At 37.1% G+C, this 22000-nt stretch overlaps 1 protein-coding gene across 6 annotated transcripts in view; it reads right to left on the reverse strand.

Annotated features, from left to right (window-relative positions):
• Positions 1 to 695: 695 nt before the first annotated feature.
• The window catches only part of PCGF3 (polycomb group ring finger 3), a 55704-nt gene continuing 34399 nt past the window's right edge, over positions 696 to 22000 (reverse strand). For 5 of the 6 annotated variants that reach the window (XM_088054490.1, XM_088054489.1, XM_014260985.2 and 2 more), the window contains 8 exons: positions 21675 to 21792; positions 16834 to 16930; positions 13110 to 13165; positions 11876 to 11986; positions 11256 to 11344; positions 9488 to 9625; positions 7412 to 7492; positions 696 to 5987 (listed from right to left, as the gene is read on the reverse strand). In XM_088054490.1, the coding sequence (XP_087910616.1) occupies positions 5940 to 5987; positions 7412 to 7492; positions 9488 to 9625; positions 11256 to 11344; positions 11876 to 11986; positions 13110 to 13165; positions 16834 to 16930; positions 21675 to 21783 (729 nt within the window). In that variant the 5' untranslated portion in view covers positions 21784 to 21792 and the 3' untranslated portion in view covers positions 696 to 5939. Of the gene's footprint in view, positions 5988 to 7411; positions 7493 to 9487; positions 9626 to 11255; positions 11345 to 11875; positions 11987 to 13109; positions 13166 to 16833; positions 16931 to 21674; positions 21808 to 22000 lie in introns of those variants that run through there. The other variant, XM_005532412.3, reaches the window with a different exon arrangement.

Raw genomic sequence — 22000 nt, forward strand, 5'->3', positions numbered from 1 at the left:
CCAGGCCCATCTCTGGTTACTTCACAGAGAGATGGAAGCAACTAGTAGTAAAAAGTTCAGGTAAGTATTAGAACCACTTATAATAAAGGCATGGAAGACTTATAAAATGTAACTTGCTGAATTAGTGCTAATTTTCATTCTCTTTTAAGTAACTATACACAAGCAAAGGGACTTCTCTGCAGATAGTTTGTCATACTGATATTTAAATGAAGCTAGTAGGTGGCAAATCCCTAATTTCCTCAGGACAATTATGCATGGGTAGTATCAGCACAACTGAGAAATATGTGTATGAATAAAACTGCTGTCAAAGCAGCCCAGAGTTGCTGACAGTTCCCAACAGGCCAAGAGCATAAAAAAAGGAACACATACAGGTCAGGTAAGTAAGTGCCTTTTTATCCAGGTACATAAAGACACCGGGATAATGCTGTTTGCCCTCTGGGTGACTGAAGCCATTTCATCTGGCAGTTTTAATCTGCCTATCTGGCAGTTACTTGACACACAATTGTCACAGACATACTGCCAGTAGAGTAATACTTTAGTCCATCCCTGTGTTTTGAGCAAAAGGCAGATTTTATGACAATGCAATGCCACACCACCTCTGTTTCAGTCACACTGCATTTATTCAGTGCTATGATGACTGCTAGTTCCTTATTTACCCGGGAAAGAATGGGACAAAAACTTCCAGCCTCACAGCATTTCAGTTAGTTTCTCTGCTTTTATTAACAAGCATATAATATTCATTGGCAAAACACTGGATACAAGCTTCACTATCATAAAATTGAACATTAAGCATTAATCCCCAAAAGGCTTATTCAGACAAAACTAGCCACCAGTAGTACAGAAATTACACAGCAACACAAAGCATAAAAAATTGTAAACTTTTAAATGAAGCTAAGCCAAAAATATGGTTTTACACTCTGACAGTTCCAGAATCTTTATTATGCCATATATGAGGATAAAAGGCTTAGTGGTTGCACTGGCTAATTGTCCCTTAACTGCAAAATGATCCTGTTTGCAGAAGGAAAGAACAAACTTTCCTTTTGTCCAGATAAGTCACTTGAATTAAAGATTCCATCAAACCAATACTTTCAGTTTCAAACAGAAATAACAAAAACAGTGGAATATCAGTATTCAAAACTCAGAGGAGTTCTTCCTTCAGCCATACCTCTGTTTGAATGAATGATCCCACTGGCTTCTGTGGAACCATCCAGGTTATTAGTAAAGTTACCAATGTAAATATTCATAGAATTGGACATTTAGTTCCTACCCTACCACCAGGACATTGTACAGGTCTTTGTGGCTTCAAAAGATTTCCAAAAACTCTAAGTAGGATAAAATATGGAGCAAATAGTAAAGTCATACCTTTAATTTATATATAAATAAACAGGTAAAACATTACCTGTTGACTTGCCACAAGACCCAAGTTCCTAGGTAATTTTTGTCCTGACTGCAAGTTAGTGCAGAGACTGAAAATGATTCCATGCTCTTTAATCTTGTTCTCTGCAGCTTTTTCTTCAAAAATAGATCTCAAGACCCAAGTAACATCTAATTATATCTTTATGTAGGGAGACTTGTGTGTGGAACTATTTCTTTCCCTGTTACCAACTTTAGGCAGACTAACTGAAGTTGCATTAACGTTTTCAGTGAAACATACAAACTGATTACCTGAGGAAAAGCAGAAACTTTGTTTTTCTGTTCAGTAAAGCCTTCTGTACAAAACATGTACCTAAGATTCATCTCACTGATGTACAGACTGGTTGGCTTTTTCCTATTATATTTATCTCAATGTAATATGCAGAATGCTGTAAAATAGCAAGTTATATTTATCATCTAGTAGAAAAAAAAAATCTGTAAATCCCCTAGGACTGTGTTGTTATAAAGACAATAAGAGCCAGATAAGCTTTCAAAGGCTAGTAGCCTATTGGAAAAAATAGCACCATCATAGTTGTAGTCTGATATTTTTTATGGTCCCATATCTCCTGAGTGACAGTGTTGTGCATACTATTGCACAACCAGTAGAAAAAAATATTCCCAGGTGTGATGGTACACAAATATACCAGACCTAACAATGGCACAAAACATTTTCAGATAGGCTGCAAGTCTTGTCGATTGCTTCCACAATTCACATTAAGGTTTCTTGCAAGATCGTTTATTTTAAAATATTGCTGACAGATAGTTCTTGTACTTACAGATATTTTAAATCCCCCATTTCACTCTTAAAATAAAAAATGGAACAAAGCATAAAACACACACACCACCCCCAAATAACAGCCCCAAATAAAACTCCATTTAAACAAGTGAGAAAAGCCATCTACATTCCTTTTAAATGTATGGTAAGTAGATGCTACATTTACAATTTAAACACAAGCCTAAAAAATGCATGTTTCAAACCTATTGCACAAAAGCATAAGTAATGCTCTTTATCCGTACAAAACAAAATCATACAGATGAAAGCTACTTAAACTCAATGTAAAAGGAAGAAGCTTGTAAAAACATCTTAAAATTTCATTCTATATGCCCGTAAATAAAGCTGAACCATTGAAACCAAAAATACTTGGATGGTAAAATAAGACAGAAGGCTTAAAATAGAATAAATAATTTTATAAAGTTAAAATTTAAACCCCCAAATCTTATTTAAATTCAATATTATATATTCTATCTGAATTCTTTATTTTTAATGAAAGTATACTTAATGAGACTCTAAGCCCAGGTGATTCATCAGTCTCATTGCTGCTGAGGATAATGCAACAAGATACTTCCTTACTGCAACTATTTACCAGCGTAAGAAATTGTAAAAACTACTTCACAGTAATGGCATCTTCACAAAAGCCAAAATGAACTACCATGATCTCACCAGGACTAAGAAATATCTATGGCCGAGTCCAAATTTTAGTTCAACTTTGAACAGTATCAGGGTAACTTTACCCAATATAATCTTGATATAAATTCTTTTAAGTGTCATAGAAATTAAACAAGGCTCTGACCCGAAGAACACCTTGCTCTACATTGTAGTCTTTTAGTGAGACTAACATATGGTACAGACACAGTCACACCACTCCCAAGGGCAAATTTATAGTGAAGATGTTATCACATGTGATTCAGAAAAACAACTGAGTAACTTTGGGTTTCTTTGTTGGTTTGGGGGTTTTTTGTTTGGTTTTCTTTGTTAGTTTTTGTTGTTTTTTCTTTTACTGGTGCAGTTTTATCAGATTAAACACATTGCAAAAGCAGTTACACACAATTATAAGCAAAAACCCCAGCTATAGGTATTAATACTGGCTTGAATTTATGTATCCATATAAACAGTTTTCTATATACTGATAGCACCATAGCAAATTCAAGTGATTCTAAAGATGGTTATAAACTTTTAAGTTTTGTATTGTAAGTTGTTACAGCAAGAGATAGATTTGAAAGGCTTCTGAATTTGTGTGTTCATAATTAATTTCTCAGTTGCTCAAGTACACAAGGAAGTAATGAAATCCCAATGTACTTTAACAGCACTGCGTCAATACCTAGTCATACAAAAGTTTTCTGCAGTACACACACTTGAGGTAGACAGATCTCATTTATATGTGTCTATGTATATATATTTTTGTGTGTGTGTATATATATATTCTGATTAAGGTGGTTAATCAGAATGCTGTCTGGCAGCTTTAGTTTCATGTCTACACCAGGTACAGCCACTGTGTGTATACTCCGGGTACACAGAGCGGGGACTCTTTACAGTCCTGTCCATATTCTCAGTGCCTCAGTGACAAAGCCAGCCCCTTCTTTACTAGAACAGTAACAACCATGTAACAAACAGCTCCAGAGAGGCCCAGTATGTCAGCTTGTGTACACATCCATATCACCTGCATTCACTGCTTTCATGGAAAGTTTTAAAAATGGTAGACACATGATCTCATCTGTTCTTTTCTGCCAGATCAAGTAATTCTAAAGACAGAAAAAAAGCTGAAAATACACAAACAGCAAGACAAAATCAGAGCCAAATTTGACTCAATGAATCACAGACATGCACACACACAATGCCACACAAGAACCAGATGTGGATTTTTGTGTAACCTAAACATTCAAATGCAGCTATCTTAGACTTTCACCCGCAAGGACAGCAGCATGTTCTGGCCTTAGTGTGGCTCTCCTTTCCATCTCCACAATTCAGGAGGCTCCCTTTCATTCTCTGCTCACGTAATTTTTTTTATTTCCTTCCCACTCACGTCTGTGACTGTAATCAAAAATAAGGAGCCCTGTTGTCAGAGGTAAGCACAAGCAGCAGCAGAGCTGGGAAAGGAGAACTGAAGACTCCAGAGAGAGAAATTAAGGGAAACGTGCTGAGGAATTTAGCGCTTTGAAAACTCAAGAGGAAGAATATTTAAAATGCTTAGATAATCTCTTGCAGTATCAGCTTCCGGTTATCAAGTAACACTTTCTAGCAGAAGAAGCAAAGGAGCAAGCAAGAGGAAGCAGGGCGTCTTATCCAAAGATAATTTATCAAACAATAACAGGAATAGCAACTAGCATTTTCAGCTGACAGGAAAATGCAAAACCAAAAATTAGGTTAACTATTTCCATCTGGCAGTAATAGGGCATACACTGTTTTCAGTGACTTCACACCTGTGCCAGACAAATGTTCTTACAATCATACTATGGACGATACATAGTGGATATAGCTTGCAGAAATCACTTTCAACTACTGTTTTTTTCAAAGCCAATTATTTCAAAAAGCTTTACAAAAAGTGCAGTGAGCCCTGCTAAGTGCCATTGAGGGTGCTTTCTATAACATACATAGTTATATGTGTATATAGATGTATGTACCCATACATACATGAATGTGTACTACCTTGCATCCATTAGGGCTGATGCAAGCAAAATTACTAGTTAAGGCCAAAAGGTGCTAAAATAATCTTGTCTTGACTCCCCATTCCTCCCTACCCCATGTAAGCTAGGAATTCCAGTAAGGAAAATGCTATGGTTTCATAAGAAAACAGCTGAAGAAATTTAAAGCTGCCCGTAATATCTGAAGAAGTTTTAATCAGTAAAATGAAAAATCTGCAATACTCTCAAAGTTGCCAAGAGCCACTGTTTCAACAGCTAGTGATAGCAAATTCTCTCCAAATTAAAAACTGATTTCTGCAAGCCACAAATACATAAGAAATGCTTATTTTTTAAGAAATTCACAAATCTAGCACTTGTGAGTATTTGTCATTACATGGTGCAATTTATACCATAGCAAAATATATATCACGGCACATTAAAATCAACTGAAATTATTTCTATTAGTCTTACCAAATTAACACGTATACAGAAGTATCAAAACTTTATTAAAACACAAGGTGAGGGAAAGCAATAACTGGGCAAAAATGACAAATTTATTGGTTTCCCAGATTTTCTTAAGTTTTCAATGCAGCATAATAAATTATCACCAGTCACTGTATTATCAGGTATGTTCAATGCTCTACAGAATAACTTGAATAAAGCCAATGCAATCAGGCATACTATATAAGACAATAACACTTTGCAAAAATATAGTTTTTAAAGATTTAGAATGCGAGAAGTAACTAAATGCAACTTGGTGTCAAAAGCAACATATTTATATCACCCCACAACACTCTAATTTTTTTTCTGTGTGTAACTGTAAGAGACAAATCAGGCTGAGCTACATGGAACTGTGAAGTGTTTTCAGTATCTGTAAACTTAATGCTGGTAGTGTCTTGCTGAGTTGAAACTTCTTTCTTCCATACAAAAAAAGTATAAATATTGTCTGCCCAGAAGTCTAGGTAAAACATAACCTAGATTAAATATTCAGGACAGTCCACTATGAAAGCCCTCCAGTCTTCCAAAATTATTCAGCTGGTTTGTGTCATGTGATTAGTGATGCACTAAGAAGGTGCCAGATGATAGTCTCTGCAAAAAGCTCTGTCCAGAAGGACAATAAAGTTCCCTTACAGCAAGTCCATTTTGGGTCTATAGTGTAGCAGTAGAGGTGCTTTCTGTAAAAGAGAAATACCATTAAGTTAAGAAACAAATCCAGAATTAATCTGTTCAGTAGGAAAAACTTCTGTGTCATAAACCAAAGCTTCAATTAAAGATGAGAGCAGCTATCTGACCTGTCAAAAATTCACCAAGACAAAGACAATGGGCGACTTCATATGTGGGGCTCAAACAAGTGATAAAGAATCCCTTCCCCTTTATTTCAGGAACAGACCTGTTTATCTTGGGAAACTCCCTGAAGCAATGGACATGTCTAGAAAGCAGCATTAGCGTATGTGGTACTTCACATGTAATAGCTCTCACTTGATTCCTCTTCTGTGAAAGCATCCACTGTTTTTTTTTTATGAATAGACAAACTTCTAAAAACCACAACATCCTGCACCATGGAGTTCTGTGTCTCATGAAAACAGTTGCTTCAGCTTGTTTGTTCTGGACTTTCCATGTCTCAGTTTCATTTTACATCCACCACATCTTTCACTTGGGAAGACAATTTACAGTTCTGCTTTCCACATGACTCAATTACACAGATCTCTCACAGGTGAAGAGTAGACTATGTACAGATGCGTATCAATTTGATGCCCCTGTTTGGTTCTCCCTGCTACACCACAAAACCCTACTATTTGCATTGTATCTTTTTATCTATACCTACATTCAACTTCAGGTGTTAATCACCTGTCAATCAGAACTGTGAAGACTTCATCCAAGACTTTATCATCCATCTGTCACTAACCTAAATAATGTCAATGCTGTCACTGCACTCTTAATGAACTACTCAAATCCATTTCCAGGTCATCCAGAAACACTTTATGAAACAGATTCCAGCAAGATTCCACTTGTAACATCTGCATTTTTAACACTGATCACTGACTTTATCTTGTGACTCTTACACAGGTCAATTTTTTTTAACTCCAATACAGAAAAATGCTTCTCTACTCACACGTGGACCGCTTCTAGGTATGCATCCAAAGCCACCAAGTGATTTCACCTCAGTGTGCACTCACTGTATGCTCAGAATGCGTTGCTTTTGCATTACAATTATGAACTTCTTGTTCCAATACCTCCATGTATACACATACTGACTCTGTTCAGTGTTGACTTCCCTCCTAAGTGTTTGGTTTTGCTATTCATCCTTACTGTCTGAAGGGGCTAAAAATAATACTTTTTGTAGCTGCTACTTCCTCTGCCAGACTCTATAACAATTTGACAGCTAATGCAGTCTTTTCTCTTTTCTCTTGCAATGAATACTTCTCCTTTCCTTCATTTACTGGAAACAAATAAATACTTGGTGTCTAAGGATGTTGTAGTAGATATTTATAAAAGTAGCTTTTATAAAAGTATACTGCAGTATAGTTCCAAATTATTGCTATTTTATAAACATTTTATTTGGCCACTTCATGATTTACATTGCACCACTGTGTCATACCTTAAATCTCCATCTAGTAACAACTACAAACTTGAGCGTGTGGTCCTTGCCAAGAATCTCTTCATTGCATAATATGTCCAGCTGACAAAATAAAGGTAACAGTTAATTCATTGGGACCCAACAGACCAAACAACATATTTCACATAATACTACACATTTGACAAGACTTTTTTTTCTCTGAAGATACTGGAACTGGTAATCCTGCAGCTGTCCTGCAGACAAAAAACATATCAGGAAAGAAAAGATAATACCTGCTCTCAACACAAGAGTACTGAAAGACCATGTCAATGCCTGCCTAGGAAACACATTATGATCTGGACTTAACTGCTTGATTTATCTTCCTGAAGAGTACTAATGGCCTTTCCTGAAAGCTTTACGTGCTTTTAAAAAGGCTGCATACATGAACAAGGAGAAAAAAATCTCAAAGAGACCTGTTATTTAGCATACTATGATTTATTTTTTTTTTTAACTAACACCAGTCAGCTGGCATTGTTAAAAGGATAGACTTTTTTTAAAACTGTCTGCCATATACTCATATGCTGTATTTATGGGGTTTTTACAGATGGTGAATTTTGGTCTTTTTGGTCTTTTGTTTTTTACCCCAGTTTTAAAAAAAATCTTGATATTAGAAACAGTGAGGATCTCAACAAAAAAACAAAAGGATCGTATGACTACTCGCCTACAACAACTGAACATGAACTAAAACCAGGGAACATGTATGAAAACAGTAAGTTCCAGCAAGGCGGCTTATATCACAATGCTTTACCCCACAGCCCAGAAAGATCTGAATATGCATACGAGTCTACTTGCATGGCAATATTTCAAACCTGGAATAGTCTGTATCAAGCAACCAAGTGACCACAAACTCAAATTCTCCTTCTATGTTAGTTGGTACTGGTACAATTACACAGCCATTTATGTCCTTTTTAAGAAGGCAGAAAGGGATAACAAAGGAATAAACAGTACTCCTGAAAAGTCTTTCTTTCAGTAGAAACCAAGCAGATCTTTAAGTCACAGACTGGCACAGTACACTGGAGGGCTTACACATGTATATACCAAAATAATACATTAAAAAAAAGCCTTCTGAACAATCCTTCTAGCTATGCAGCTGCTGGGGTAAAGCTGGGAGTCAGCCACCTCTGAGCCAGATGGGGACAGGACAGGATAAATGGTTTTGTTTCAGGAAGACTGGCAGAGTTTGAGGATACACTTGAATCATAAGACAGAAAGAATGTCAGCTTGAAGTGTACAGAAGCTATGACGGAAAAGTAATAAGAGATGCAAATTGGCTGTTGACAAGTTTGAGCGGAAAGGTGTTAACACACTGGACTGGAAGCAGATGATCTGATTTGGATGAATTGTCTTAATGAAATTCAGTGAATCAGTGTCACAATATGGAACTGAAAGATGTCAAGTTAAAAGTCAGCTGAGATGTCCAAAAACTGTGACCAAGATCCAGCCAAGTGATAAACAGGGGCTGCATTCATAGTTTGCCATTGTTCATTTTTGAATCTGATCTAAGAGAAGTGCAAAGTATTGCCTTTCCTTCTGTACCTTTCAACTTAAACTCTTCCCATGATTCCTTGTAAAGACAGGGAAAAGCAGGCATCTGGTAACACTCTGGCTGTGGTAGGCAGCACCTTCAGACTGAGCTCCACTAAGAGCTCAGAAAAGAACAAAGTATTTGTGGTGCTTTCTCTTCAACCAGGCTTCAGTGTTGTTCAAATGTTGGTTTCTGCCTGGCCCCTGTAGACTGCAAACTTCCTGAAACACTGGGGATAAACTCAGCTACAACTGATCAAACAAATCATCTTGCCGGAGTCCATTTCAACATATGTGGAAGCATATAACCAAGCCTTTTAGCTCAACTATTTATAAATGCACATGAAAAGATGCACTGCAAACTAAGTGGAAAGTCCTAAGAAAGGACATGAAAATGGCTATATAACATGTAATTCAATAAGCAGTGTATGCTTCTGTTTTCTGAAAATAAAATACATCCTTTTGCAAAGGAACAAACGCATCCCTTTAAAGTTTTTATATCTGTAAACTTATTTTAAAAAATTAAAATAGTACCTCATTAAAAGAAGAAAGGTTGAGTTTTTTGGCGATGAACTTCTTTAGATGCAAGACTGTTGCTTGTGCAGAGCAACGAATCCATTTCCGTTTCAGTCCACGCAGTTTGCTGCTATTGCACTCCAAGCAGATGCTTACCTTCAGGAAAAGGCAAACAAGCAAGAGCTGGCTGCAACAATTTTCTGCAGTCCCCCTTATGTATTCCACGTGCAGTTTTTATTGATCCAATAAAGTGAAGTACAGTACTAGTATTCTTTAAACTGAAACACCTCTTAAGAAAATCACATTTTCCAAGATCTCAAAAGTTGAGTGGTAGGTAATAAGACAAAAATGTTCAAGTAGTAATTTTTGGTGTCAGAAGGCTGCTTTAGTCCAAATTCCATAGGCTGTCAATAGCTTACGAGGACTGTATGTTAAAAGCTAGAGCAAGAAAAAAGTAAGAAGAACCACTTCCAATTCTTAATGATTACTTCTAACAATTTCTTACTGTTAATGCAACTGCTAATCGAGTTTAATTCTAACATGTTTAAAAAGAATGAATACAAATGATATGACTATTTTTTCAAATTCTCACTTCTTTTCCCATCCAGCTATTCGTTACAGTCTAAGCTCTTTGTGATGATATGCTTGTATTGCACTAGGAGGATCTAGTAACAAGTACAATCCCTTTGAAAGTTCCCTCACATGGCAACTGAAAAGAAAATTAATCCAAGCTAAAGTTGCTCTGGACACACGTAACCAGAAAACATAAAAGGCATGGCTTGTTTATCCCAAAAGGAGTTTTCACCTTTCAAACAAGGTTGTGTTCAAAACTTAACATTGGGCTTCCCTGCTTTTCTGATATAGGGCTAACTCTGACTTAGTATTAAAGGCTGAAAACAAAATATGTAGTAAATTACTGAGAGTGCTGTTAGGGAAGCTTCCCTGTCTGACCATCCAGGAGGCACTCTGGCAGTCACATTCACACCACCTGAGCTTGGAATGAAGCTCCTTTACAGCTACACTCCTCACACTCACAGTCAGACCAGGATTTCAGCTCAGCCACAGGTTTCCCATAGCAGATTCTCAGACATCCATGTCCTTCAAACAGCTTAATTGTGGTGGAATAACTAAATAACAACAGCTCCAGCTGGTGCCTCTGAGAAGGGAGGACCCTGAACAAAGGAACCCCTGAGCTTTCATACCCTCACAGCACCAGTGTCTGGGGGGGGGGTCTCAGCCCCTTCTGTGTCTCAGTGTCCAGTCCCTGATGGTGCCACAGGTCCCTGTGCCCCTTCCTGTGCCAAGGGTTACTAGCTCATGGTCTCTTGCCTTGGGCTCCCAGCCAGAGCTCAGCCTGCAGCTCTCATTGCAATTGCACCCCGAGCTACCTGCACTGAATGTGTTAACACTGCCAGAGGTTTAATTCATAATTATCAATATACATTCAGCTCAACGTATCATGGTAACAATGGGGTACACTCCTGTAGAAGGCAGAAAATTACACAGATTTGTTTTGACAGCAATCTTTGAAAACTCATAAACAGTAGGAACTATAAAGACATTTGCATGAAAATTTGAATGTATTCTCTCTTTGTGCCAAAACCCAGAAGTAAAACCTCATGCTTACAAAAAAGCATTACCCAAACTGCATCGTATTTGTATCAGAGAGCAGAAAAAGTAGCTTGAAAGAAGCTTATTTTCTTCTCTGTTAGATTATCCAAGTTATCCTACCAAAGCACAACAGCTAAAACACAAGATAAAACTACAGCATGCCCTTTGAGCCCACCTGTTCATCACTTCGGTGGTAGTCATTATCTTCTTCCTGTTTTTCCTCCGAAGTTTCTTTATTAATATTTTCATCTGCTTTAGTTTCACCTTAGATAAAAAAACCCAGATATACAGGACACATACATATTATTTTTATATATAAACCCCAGATAAACTCAGCAGTTGTTTAGCTGTCAGTTGTTTAGTTGTATTAGCATTATAATGCTAATACAATTAAAACAGCACATTTCAGGACTAAAGTATAGAATAAGCTTTGCTATTCCCAAATTGTGCTTATCAGCTCAAGTAACACTTGCAGACAACAGCCCATGACATGAAAGAGGAAAATACCTATGGAGTTCAGCTGCCAGCAGCCCAGAAACTGGGTAATTTCACAGTCCCCTTGTACGCACTACTATGGAGACCGATTTTGCCACAAGCAACGTGCTAGTAACAGCTAAAAAAGAATTCTGTGCACAAATAAGGGACAAGGCAACAATCCTATGCTGACTCAATTCCTCACTGTTAGGAAACAATTGTGAATGTAATATACCCACTGGGCACATACTTCCAACAGATCTGTTGATCAATTTACTAGCTGTCACCCACCAAAGATAGAATAAAAAAAGGACTATTTACCATTTCGATGAGAATCTAGGTGCTGTTTTGTAGAACATGTCTCCCCTTTGATGTCCCCTGGAACTTCCATGCCCAGTTTGTGATAAAACTCCCTTTGCTTTTTCATTTCCGCTGTTTAAAATTGCAAATATTAATCCCTGTAATAAAGTTCTAATGCAATATTTATGAAGTTATTCCAAATCCCTTCCCACTTAAGGATTGCCAACAAGTGGTGGTGGTGTCATTATTTACTGTCTTCTATCTCTCCTATTGCATCAAGTCATGCCTCATCTTATTTTTCAGAATTACAACAGCATAAAGCTATCTGTGTAATTACTACTTATACCATCACTGCTAAAATGAGATGGAATTTAAAATACAGCAGCTAATTTTGAATATCTCCCACTCTGAATATGACCCTATTTCAGTCAAAACACTGGTTTTGATTTTTTATTTATACTTCTGATTTTCAATATCCTAGAAATAATTTTTGAAGGACGTACTTAATCACACCGATATTTGAAAATGCTCTGGTTAAAAAGCAGCTTAAAGAGATTAAAATACTCTATTTAAATGAAAGCTTTAACATAAATTAAGAGAAAAAAAATACTGAGAAAGTTTTATAAAGTATTTCTTTAGTTTATCAGATCTAATGTCAAATAGGATTATGAAAACAGAAATTGGAAGTTCCCCAATAGGAAAGAACTCTCAAAATAGAAACTAAAAGCAGTCTGCATTGCATTTCACCTCTGAGAATTCTAGAAAGCTTGAACAACAGGTACACAGTTTGACAAAAACAAATCAGTTATGGTATGGCAACATTCAAAAGCTGAATGACTATTCTGCTTTACGTAATATTGCTTTTGGAAGAAACATCCCATGTTGCCTCTCACCACCCCCACACCCAGTTGCTGCTAATACAGGTATGAAATTAAATTAAAGTAATTGCTAAAAATCAGCTATTAATCCTCTATCCAGTCCCAAAACTTATAAAATACTATACTACATGATATCCTCACTAACTTGAAGTTACAACTGAAAAGGGTATGGAGAAAAGAACAGAGGTTTTCTTGAAGTGTACTAGTTCATATAGTCTTGGTATTAATTACACAGGTGAAAGAGTCTGGCTTTCTACTGTATATTTTTCTCAGTTGCCCCCTCTCACCCCCTTTTTCATCACTTGAAAATTTTGGTTTTTTTAATGTCAAAGAATTATCTGCAAACTGACCTTTAAAAAGGTCACACCACAACTTACCTTCTTGGAGGCCTGGCACAAGTTTGTAAACAATATCTTGCATTGTTCTGTCATGACTAGCAAGGAAAAAAAAAACAAAAACAAAATCAAAAGCTTAAGTTCACCATCTTGATTGAAAATATTTCTCTTTAAAAAGTTCTAGTTCCAGTACTAACCATATGCAAAAATCTTTAAATTTACCTAAGCAGAATTTTACTTCTCAATCAATATTCCTATCAAATCAGAAAGAACAGCAACACAAAACAAATTATGAAAAAAGTACAGGCTAAGACAGAAAACAAATGAAAGTTTGAGAAAGACTAGGCTGTGGAAGAAATCACCCCACTGAATACATCCTGCTGCATCAAAACAATTATGTAACTAAAATTCTTTTCCAACTTAGAGATAAACTCTTTTTTATTACAAAACAATCAAGGATAGCTTGTTTCTCACCACTATAGACTAATTTCACACATTTCTAGATTAGTTACCTTTACTAAGATTCTTCTAAAATGCATGAGAACAGTTCACACAAAAAGACCACAAAAAACCCTAAATTTTACTTTGTTCTTAAAAGACAACATTTTAACTGTGAGAAGCATTATGTACCTAAGTAGCTTGTAGAGGTAGTGTGGCTCAAATGAAAAAAAGGTTATAATCCCACCACAAGTAGAACAGCAGGGCCACTTAAGATTCTAAACTCAAATCCTCAGCTCACCCAGAAAAATCCTGTTCTAGTCTAAAATAAGTTACAGTGTCAAAAGAAATTAAATATTACATTAAATTCCAATTAAGAAATAATCTAAGAAGCAATTCAAATGTCTGCCTTGGCTGCTGCAATGTCATTACCCCAAAGAATCTGCAGTATCAAGTCCTGAATCTGCAGTGGAGATCAGTAAGCAAGTACAGAAACTGCGACAAATCAAGACATTTACAAACAGTAGTAACAATATTTTAAGTAGCACTACAAAAATATTCAAAATATCACTTATCCTAAATTCATGTCATTTTGACCAGTAGCAATCTCAGGCTTGGACTATGAAGTGTCACATATGGACTGCAAATACATTGCCAAAAATATTTCAACAGAACTATGTAAGTAAGACATCATCATTACATCAGAGGTGGCAACCTGGGGGTTGGAACTAGATCATACAGATCATCTTTAAGATCTTAAAAAATTTTAAGATTTTATGATGCCATTTAACAGTATTTAGAAATATAAACAAGGAGACACATTTGGTTTACCTATTTTCCAGACAGACTGAGATGAATAGGAGTTTAAATCTCCACTTTCAAATACCTTGTGAAACTCTGAACTGTCATTTATTTTTTAAGAAAGGTAAGTGAATATATCCAAATGTAGGCTGGACAAAGTTTGCTTCAGTTTTGATGAGACAATATTTTACAACTAGTTCTAACTGACTTGAGTTGAAGTCTGTTCAACAACGAAAGTCAAATAACAAATTGCCTTCCAGCTGTTCTCAATATCATGTTTCCTGGCCCCTTTTTGCACAAAAAAACAAGACCAATATGTTGTTTTTGTTTACATGTCATTTACTCATTCTTGCCTATTTGCATCTACCTATCCCTTTAATTACACACTCATACAGGGTATTATCAGTGTATTATATAAATGTGGAGACAGCATACTTAGTTTCAGGCTCCTGAATGAGGATGGGCTTGAGCAATATAAGTGTATATGAAATACTGACAGTTTTGTGTAAAAGTGCAATCAAACTCATTTGCTATAACCATTGCTTCTGAAATTTTTATAGAAGTGAGAAAGGCACATTGAAAAATGCTATGAACAATGCAAGTTCTTTATAATGGAAGACAAAACACTACTTGATATGCAACAGCTAATGCAGACACACCATCACAATGCATTTTCAGCAGGAGTTACTACACTGCAGTAAAATGAAAAGAAAGCACTCATGGAAAAGAAAGAATGTCTTTTCTGACAAGAAAAGGAGGAAAAAGCCCAACAAAAATACTTAGTGAAAATGCAATTATACTATGTAAATGCAGATGGAAAATAAGGAGGTGACTGGCAACAGCCAACATGGCTTTCACTAAGACTAAACTGTGTCTGACAGATTTGGTGGTCTTCTATGATTGAGGTTACAGAGACAGCAGATGAGGAAAGGAATCTGCCTTGGAATTGTGCAAAACATTAGATGCTGTCCTGCAACAACATCCTTGACCCTATCTGGAGAAACATGGATTTGACCAATGCAGCACTTGGTGGATAAGGAATTGGCTGGATGGTTGCACTCAAAAGAGTTGTGATGAATGGTTCAATAGCCAAGAGGTCCCTCAGGGGTCAGTACTGGAACCATTGCTGTTTAACATCTTTGTCAGTGACAGTGGGATGGTGGGCACCCTCAGCAAATTTGCCAGCAACACCAAGATCTGTGGGGTAGTTGACACACTGGAAGGAAGGAAGGAACGCTTAGGAGGTGGGTCCATGTGAAGCTCAAAGTTCAACATGGCCAAGTACAAGGTCCTGCACCTGGGTTGGGGTAATCCCAAGTACAAATACAGGCTGGGCAGAGAAGTGATTGAGAGCAGCTCTGAGGATAAGGACTTGGGGGTATTAGAGAATGGGAGAATTAGCATGACCTGGCAATATGCACTTGCATATGCATATGCACAGAAAGCAAACTGCATCCTGGGCTGCATCAAAAGAAACCTGGCAACGAATCAAAGCAAGTGATTCTGTCCTACTCTGCCTACAAAAGACCCCACCTAGACCACTGCTTTCAGCTCTGGGGCCCTCAAATAAAAAGGATGTGGACCCGCTGGAGTGAGTCCAGAGGACAGGCATGAAAATGGTGGGAGGGACAGACCTCCTCTCCTGTGAAAACAAGCTGAGAGAGTTGGGGCTGTAGAGTCTGGAGAACAAAGGTTGCAGGGAGCCCTCAGAGCAGCCTTCCAGTACATGCACAGAACCCGTAAGAAGGCTGGAAACAGACTTTTTACGGGAGCATGTAGTCATATGACAAGGAGGAATAGTTTTAAACTAAAAGATAGCAGGTGTAGGTTAGATAATAGGTAGAAATTTTTCACTGGGAGTGATAAGGCTGGAAGAGGTTGCCCAGAGAAACTGTGCGTATCTCATCCCCGGAAATGTTCAGTCCAGGCTGCATGGAACTTTGAGAGATCTGATCCAGGTAAAAGGCATCCCTGCCCACAGCAGGGCAGCTGGAACTAGATCTCAAAAGGTCCCTTCCAACCAAAACCATTTTATGATGATTCTATGACATTCTTATCTGCTCCTATGACCTAATCAGACCTTTGAAAGATTAACTGAACAACAAAGCTGAAAATTATTTTGTTCATTACTGTCAGAAGCTGAAAAGCATTGTTCAACTGAGACTAATGTTTGATGACTTTGTAAAAGTGTTACTCCTATAAATATTTATGCATATATATATATATATATGTAATTTTTACAACCCAAGTGTACAAAACTAGTAATTACTAAATCCTATTAAAAATCACACAGAAATTAAACATTTAAGTATTCATTTGTTTTTAAGTCTGGAACAAGCTGCCATGCTACAGCCTTGCAAATTCATAGCAGAAGTTTCATCCTGTATCTCCTCCTCAATCTCCTTCAAACTTCTTTTTAAATGTTCAACATGCTGATGAGCAAGAATGAAAATTTTGGGAGAAGCTGTACTGTATCAAAGGGTATAAACCAGAATGAAGCTACTTGCATTTATGCTTTTATACTTACCCAATATACTGTAATGGGTGGCTCTGATGTATAACAATCCGACAGGTTGGACAGGTGTTGTTTTCCTCCAAATATTTTACTAGGCAGCTTCTACAGACTAGTAACAAAGACAGTCACAATTAAAAAGGTAATTTTTTTACATCATATATGCATGATGTCTAATTCATTAATCTTCTTGATACACGGAAGGGATGCAGTAGAATTAAAGCATCCATACCTATTGAAAACCTTCTTAACACAGCATAAAACACATACATACAACATATATACACATACAACAAATCTGAAATTTACTAGAATAATAATTTCTAGCAGGTCGGCATTCAGTTTGCATAGATGACATTACAGGAACTACTTTCCATTAAGATACTAAACTAAACATATTTGCTTTAACCACGGCTGCACACAGAACAAATGTGTATGGTGGCAATAAAGCCAACACAAAAAAAAAAGAAAAAAAAATCCAAAGCAGGAAAGTGGCTATCTGGGTGTTATTTTAAATCTAACCTTCACAGAGTATACTACAGCTCAACTTCCACTGGAAAAAAAATTACATTGTCACAGACCCTCAGTATTAGTAAAATGTCCTGCTAGGAGTTGCTAAAGCAGTCTTTCACTATTAAGCTGCACATTTCTATATGCATACACGCAATCACTGATCTCTTTCAAATTAAACTATTTATACACCACTCTCCTCTGTCCTGCCCCAAAATAGTACTCATAAAATACACCACTACATGATATAATCACTAACTTGAAGTCAAAACTGAAAGGGGTATGGAGAAAAGAACAGAGGTTTTCTTGAAGCGCACTAGTTCATGTAGTCTTGGTATTAATGCACTTATCACACAAAATGAAAGGATTTCTGTAACTGTAGTGCCATCTACCTCTCAAACAAGAAGACAGTAAAATTACATAAACACTGGTTAATTAAAAAAAATAAAGTAACAGTAAATGAAGCATTATAACTTTGCATTGTGCTTTGTATTTACACACCTAGGGTGACAGGACTGTTGGTGGCAGAGGTTAGACAAAGCCTCATAGATTTGCACATTAAGCACACATCTTGCACAGTAGCTTGTTCTAGCAGAGTGCCAGAACAGTGGATCCATTTGCAAAAGTGAAGCAAAACTCCATTCCTACCAAGTCAATAAAAGCAGAATCTGACTGAGGAAGTAGGGACAAGTATCCTGGAAAGAGTACAAGGATGTTGCTACGTTGTGTAAGGAGGGGTCAGAAAGGCCAAATCACAGCTGAACTTGGCAACGGATATGAAGAATTGTAAGAGTTTCTGTAAGTATGTCAGAAAAAGGTGGTAAAAGAATGTGTACCCACCCCTAGATGAATATGATTGGCAAACCAGTAACAATGAACAAGAAGAAAGCTGAGGTATTCTATTTTTCTGCCTCAGTCTTCTCTAGCAATTTCACTTCCCACAGCTCTCGCACAGTTGAACTGCAAAGGAGACTGAACTGCAAAGGAGGCACTGGGGACGTAAAGCCCCTTCCACTACATGAAAAGATCAGACTCATGAACACCTGGGAACATGCATACACTTAAGTCTCTAGGATCTGATGAGATGTCTTGAAGATCCAGGGTCTTGAATTGGCTGATGTAGCTTCCAAGCCACTCACAGCAATACACCTGACAGTCAGGTGAAATACCTGGTGACCAGAAAAAGGGAAACATTGCTTCCACTTTTAGGAAGCGGTAGAGAGACCTGGAAATCACCAACCTGACTGCCTTCATTCTGTGTCTGGAAAGATCATGGAACAGATCTTCCTAGAAGCTGTGCTAAGGCACATGGAGGACAGGGAGGTGATTTCAGGCAGCCAGCACAGCTTCACCAAGAGCTCTGAGCAACTTGATGCAGCAGAAGACACCCCTGCCCACTGTAGTGGTGATGCATTAGGTGATTTTTTTTAAGGTCCCTTCCAACCCAAAGCATTCTGTGGTCTATGGTATCTGAAACATCATCCTATGTCAGCACATCTTCCAGCTTGGACTAGGTAAGCACTAACTCCTCTCAAAATTAACTGGTCACAAATTGGCTAATGTTCTGGCAAGTTTCAGTCTCAGCATAGTATCCAAATAAATGCCACTAGATGGCTCATCAAGGGCAGTGCAGCCACCTAGATTCTTTTTTTCTGGGGTCAGGTTTGGATTAATAAACTCTCCTGAAACTGGAAGTCTTTAGAGTAATGGATAGACAACATGGAAAACGTTCTATGGTTTCAAACAATATTATTACCAGAATTTTTTATTACCTTGGTTTTCCAGTATTTCTAATCTGTTTACCCAGATATGTGGGCACTGATGTGGACATGAACTGAGCAGTACATTTTCTTATTTCTTAAACACATCAGAGAAGTTTCATCAAAAACAGGAAGAGGCAAGGCTAATGCTCACTTTTTTATTTTAACAATTTTACTTCTCTTGACTTTTTTCATTTCTGTATCTAGTTCAAGCCAACCTTTTATCATCCTGATGAATCCAGAAGATGAAACCTTTAATAACATGATGTTTTCCCTTTCATAAAATAGAAGGATAGCTTTCACATGTAAACACTAACAAAACTGACATTACAAACACAAAGTTTAACAAGACCTGCATATATAATCTAGCCCAGTTTAATCAAGAAACAGATACCAAGTAAAAAAACATACTTAAGACTTTACTACTAATGAAGTTTTTAGCAATTGACCTACAGGCCTACCTGTCACCAATAAGCTAAAACCACAGCAGAGAAACAAGTAAGAAAGAATTCCTCCTGAATTCAGTTTTATAAAAAACTTGCCCTGTTCCTCCTAAGGACTGGCCTTGGTCCTCCAAATTACTTCCACTAAAGGACTCAAGAACTTCATTTGCTACTGAAGAGACTTTGAATGGCTGAAGATCAGGAAATTAGAGAAAAATTGCAAAGTTCAGAAAAATGTGTAGTTCTGAGTAAAGGAGAATTAAAGTTTCAAAGTGGTATAATTTAGAAGAGAAATCACCATCTCAACAGACAGGGTAATTTCATGATAGATTTTGCAAGACTGCTTTTCCAGGAACATACATTATTAGCATTATCTTATACAATACAAACAATGCCAACATGCATGTAGATTTTTTTAAAAGACAGGACCCTGTGCCTCTTCTCACAAAACTAATTCTACAGAGCACTGAGTGAAGTAATATACATAAAATATAAACTGTCAAAATAAGGGAGAAACAACACAAAGAAACCCCCAGAAAAAGCAGCAGGAAAAGGTTCTAAGATACATTCCCTGACTTTTGCAGCAAGCACTGTACCACTGTGGATTAATCTATGTATATCCTCCATAAGCAAACATAAGGTATAGTGTGGATGATATCAGCTGAAGGGTATTTGTGAGGTTTTATTTTTAAAGAACAATGAAAAATGACCTCTCTCTAGCTCTCTGACAGCCATCTTAACTTGTTATGATACTCATTTTCTATACACTCTACTTACTAGCAGCAGTAAAGAAATTTGAGCAAAACTAAGTAGAAGTCTAGCTCTGAAAACAATACTACAGAAACTGAGACATGAAGCAAGAAGGCTCTGGAGAGACCTTAAAGCAGTTTTCCTGAAGTTGAAGGACACCACAAGAGAGATGGGGAGGGACTTTGTACAGGGACTTTGTACTGGCAGGACAAGGGGGAATGGCTTCAAACTGAAGAAGGATAGGATCAGATTAGGTATTAGAAAGTAATTCTTTACTGTGAGGGTAACTGGCACAGGTTGCCCAAAGAAGTTGTGGATGTCCCAACCCTGGAAGCATTCAAGGCCAGGTTTTATGGGGCTTTGAGCAACCTAATCCAGTAGATGCTGACCAGATGGGCCCATGGCCCGGGGTTTGGATATAGATTCCAGAACAATTCTGTGGTTCTTGGAATCACAGAACAAATCATTCTATAATCCTAGATTCTATGAGGATATCCAGAACGACACAAAGCGTGACAAGTACAACAAATTAATCAAGGCTGATAAACAGAGCTTTATATATTATAAACAGAGCTTTACTATATTATGGAATATAATAAAAAGCATAATCACTAACAAATTGTGAGCACTGCCTTTCCCCTTTGTCAGATATGTAAGGTGAAGAAGTCTGCTGACACTTTCTGTTTTCTGATGAAGACACAGTCACCAAATAATTGCCTTTCAAGAAAATTTATGACTATGTCATTAAACTAATTAAACAACATACTAGCTTTTTCCAATGAACATAAATATTGTGGCAGAATAATTTTAAAACATGGGATGTGTTGCAAGGTTCTAAGTCATCCTTTGTTTACATGAAAGTAAAAAGTCACAAAGTAAATTAACAACAAACTACTTAATCACAATGTTTTGGAATACTAGCTTATTTCTAGGATACAATACAATATAATTCTTCTTTATCAATAAACTACTCTGCTTTCTGCAGAGGAACAGGACAGAAACAGACATCTGAAAGGCTCCAGGTGGAGAACATAAGCTACATCAACTGTCACAGAAGAGAGAACTAGGTATTCCACATTCCTTTAGCATGAAGACAGACTGCATTCTTGAATATTTCCATTACCACTAATTGCACATGGCTTCAAGTTTATGCAGCACAGCTGGAAGGGAAGTAGTTCCCTTCATTTGCTTTGTTAAGAAAGCAATTCATCTGTTAAAGAAAAGCGATCTAGTAAAGCACATACTATTTTGGCTGATGAACAATAGGTATTTAAATTTCAACTGAAAACCACTACATCCTGCACATCAAGTTTAAAAAAAAAAAAAGAGAAAAAGAAACAGAAACAAACAAAAACCAAGCCAGCAACTTTAACTTAATTATGCTTCTACTTACAAGTATGCAAGCATTCTGTTACAGTAGTAGCATCTATCAGGTATCCATTGCACAGACGACAGGTTATGTGGGCATTAATGTCCCAAAGCTTAATCTTCCTTGTTAGCATCTTTGGTGTCTGTGAAAGAGACATATCATAAAGTAACACAGTTGTAGTCATTTGGGAATAAATGGTTCTCTTGTGCTAGCCCGGCTCCAGACTTCCATACAACATACATGGATGTGCACGCACAGTGGTGGCACTAGCTTTTATGTCATTTCACAGAAGCTAAACAATGTAAACCCCACACTATTTTGCAAGTCAGTACCGCAAGAGCATAGAAAAT

Source organism: Pseudopodoces humilis, chromosome 4 (genome assembly GCF_049639895.1).
Source record: "Pseudopodoces humilis isolate 2021_Gansu_Grassland_sample_001 chromosome 4, ASM4963989v1, whole genome shotgun sequence".
Classification (NCBI taxonomy): domain Eukaryota; kingdom Metazoa; phylum Chordata; class Aves; order Passeriformes; family Paridae; genus Pseudopodoces; species Pseudopodoces humilis.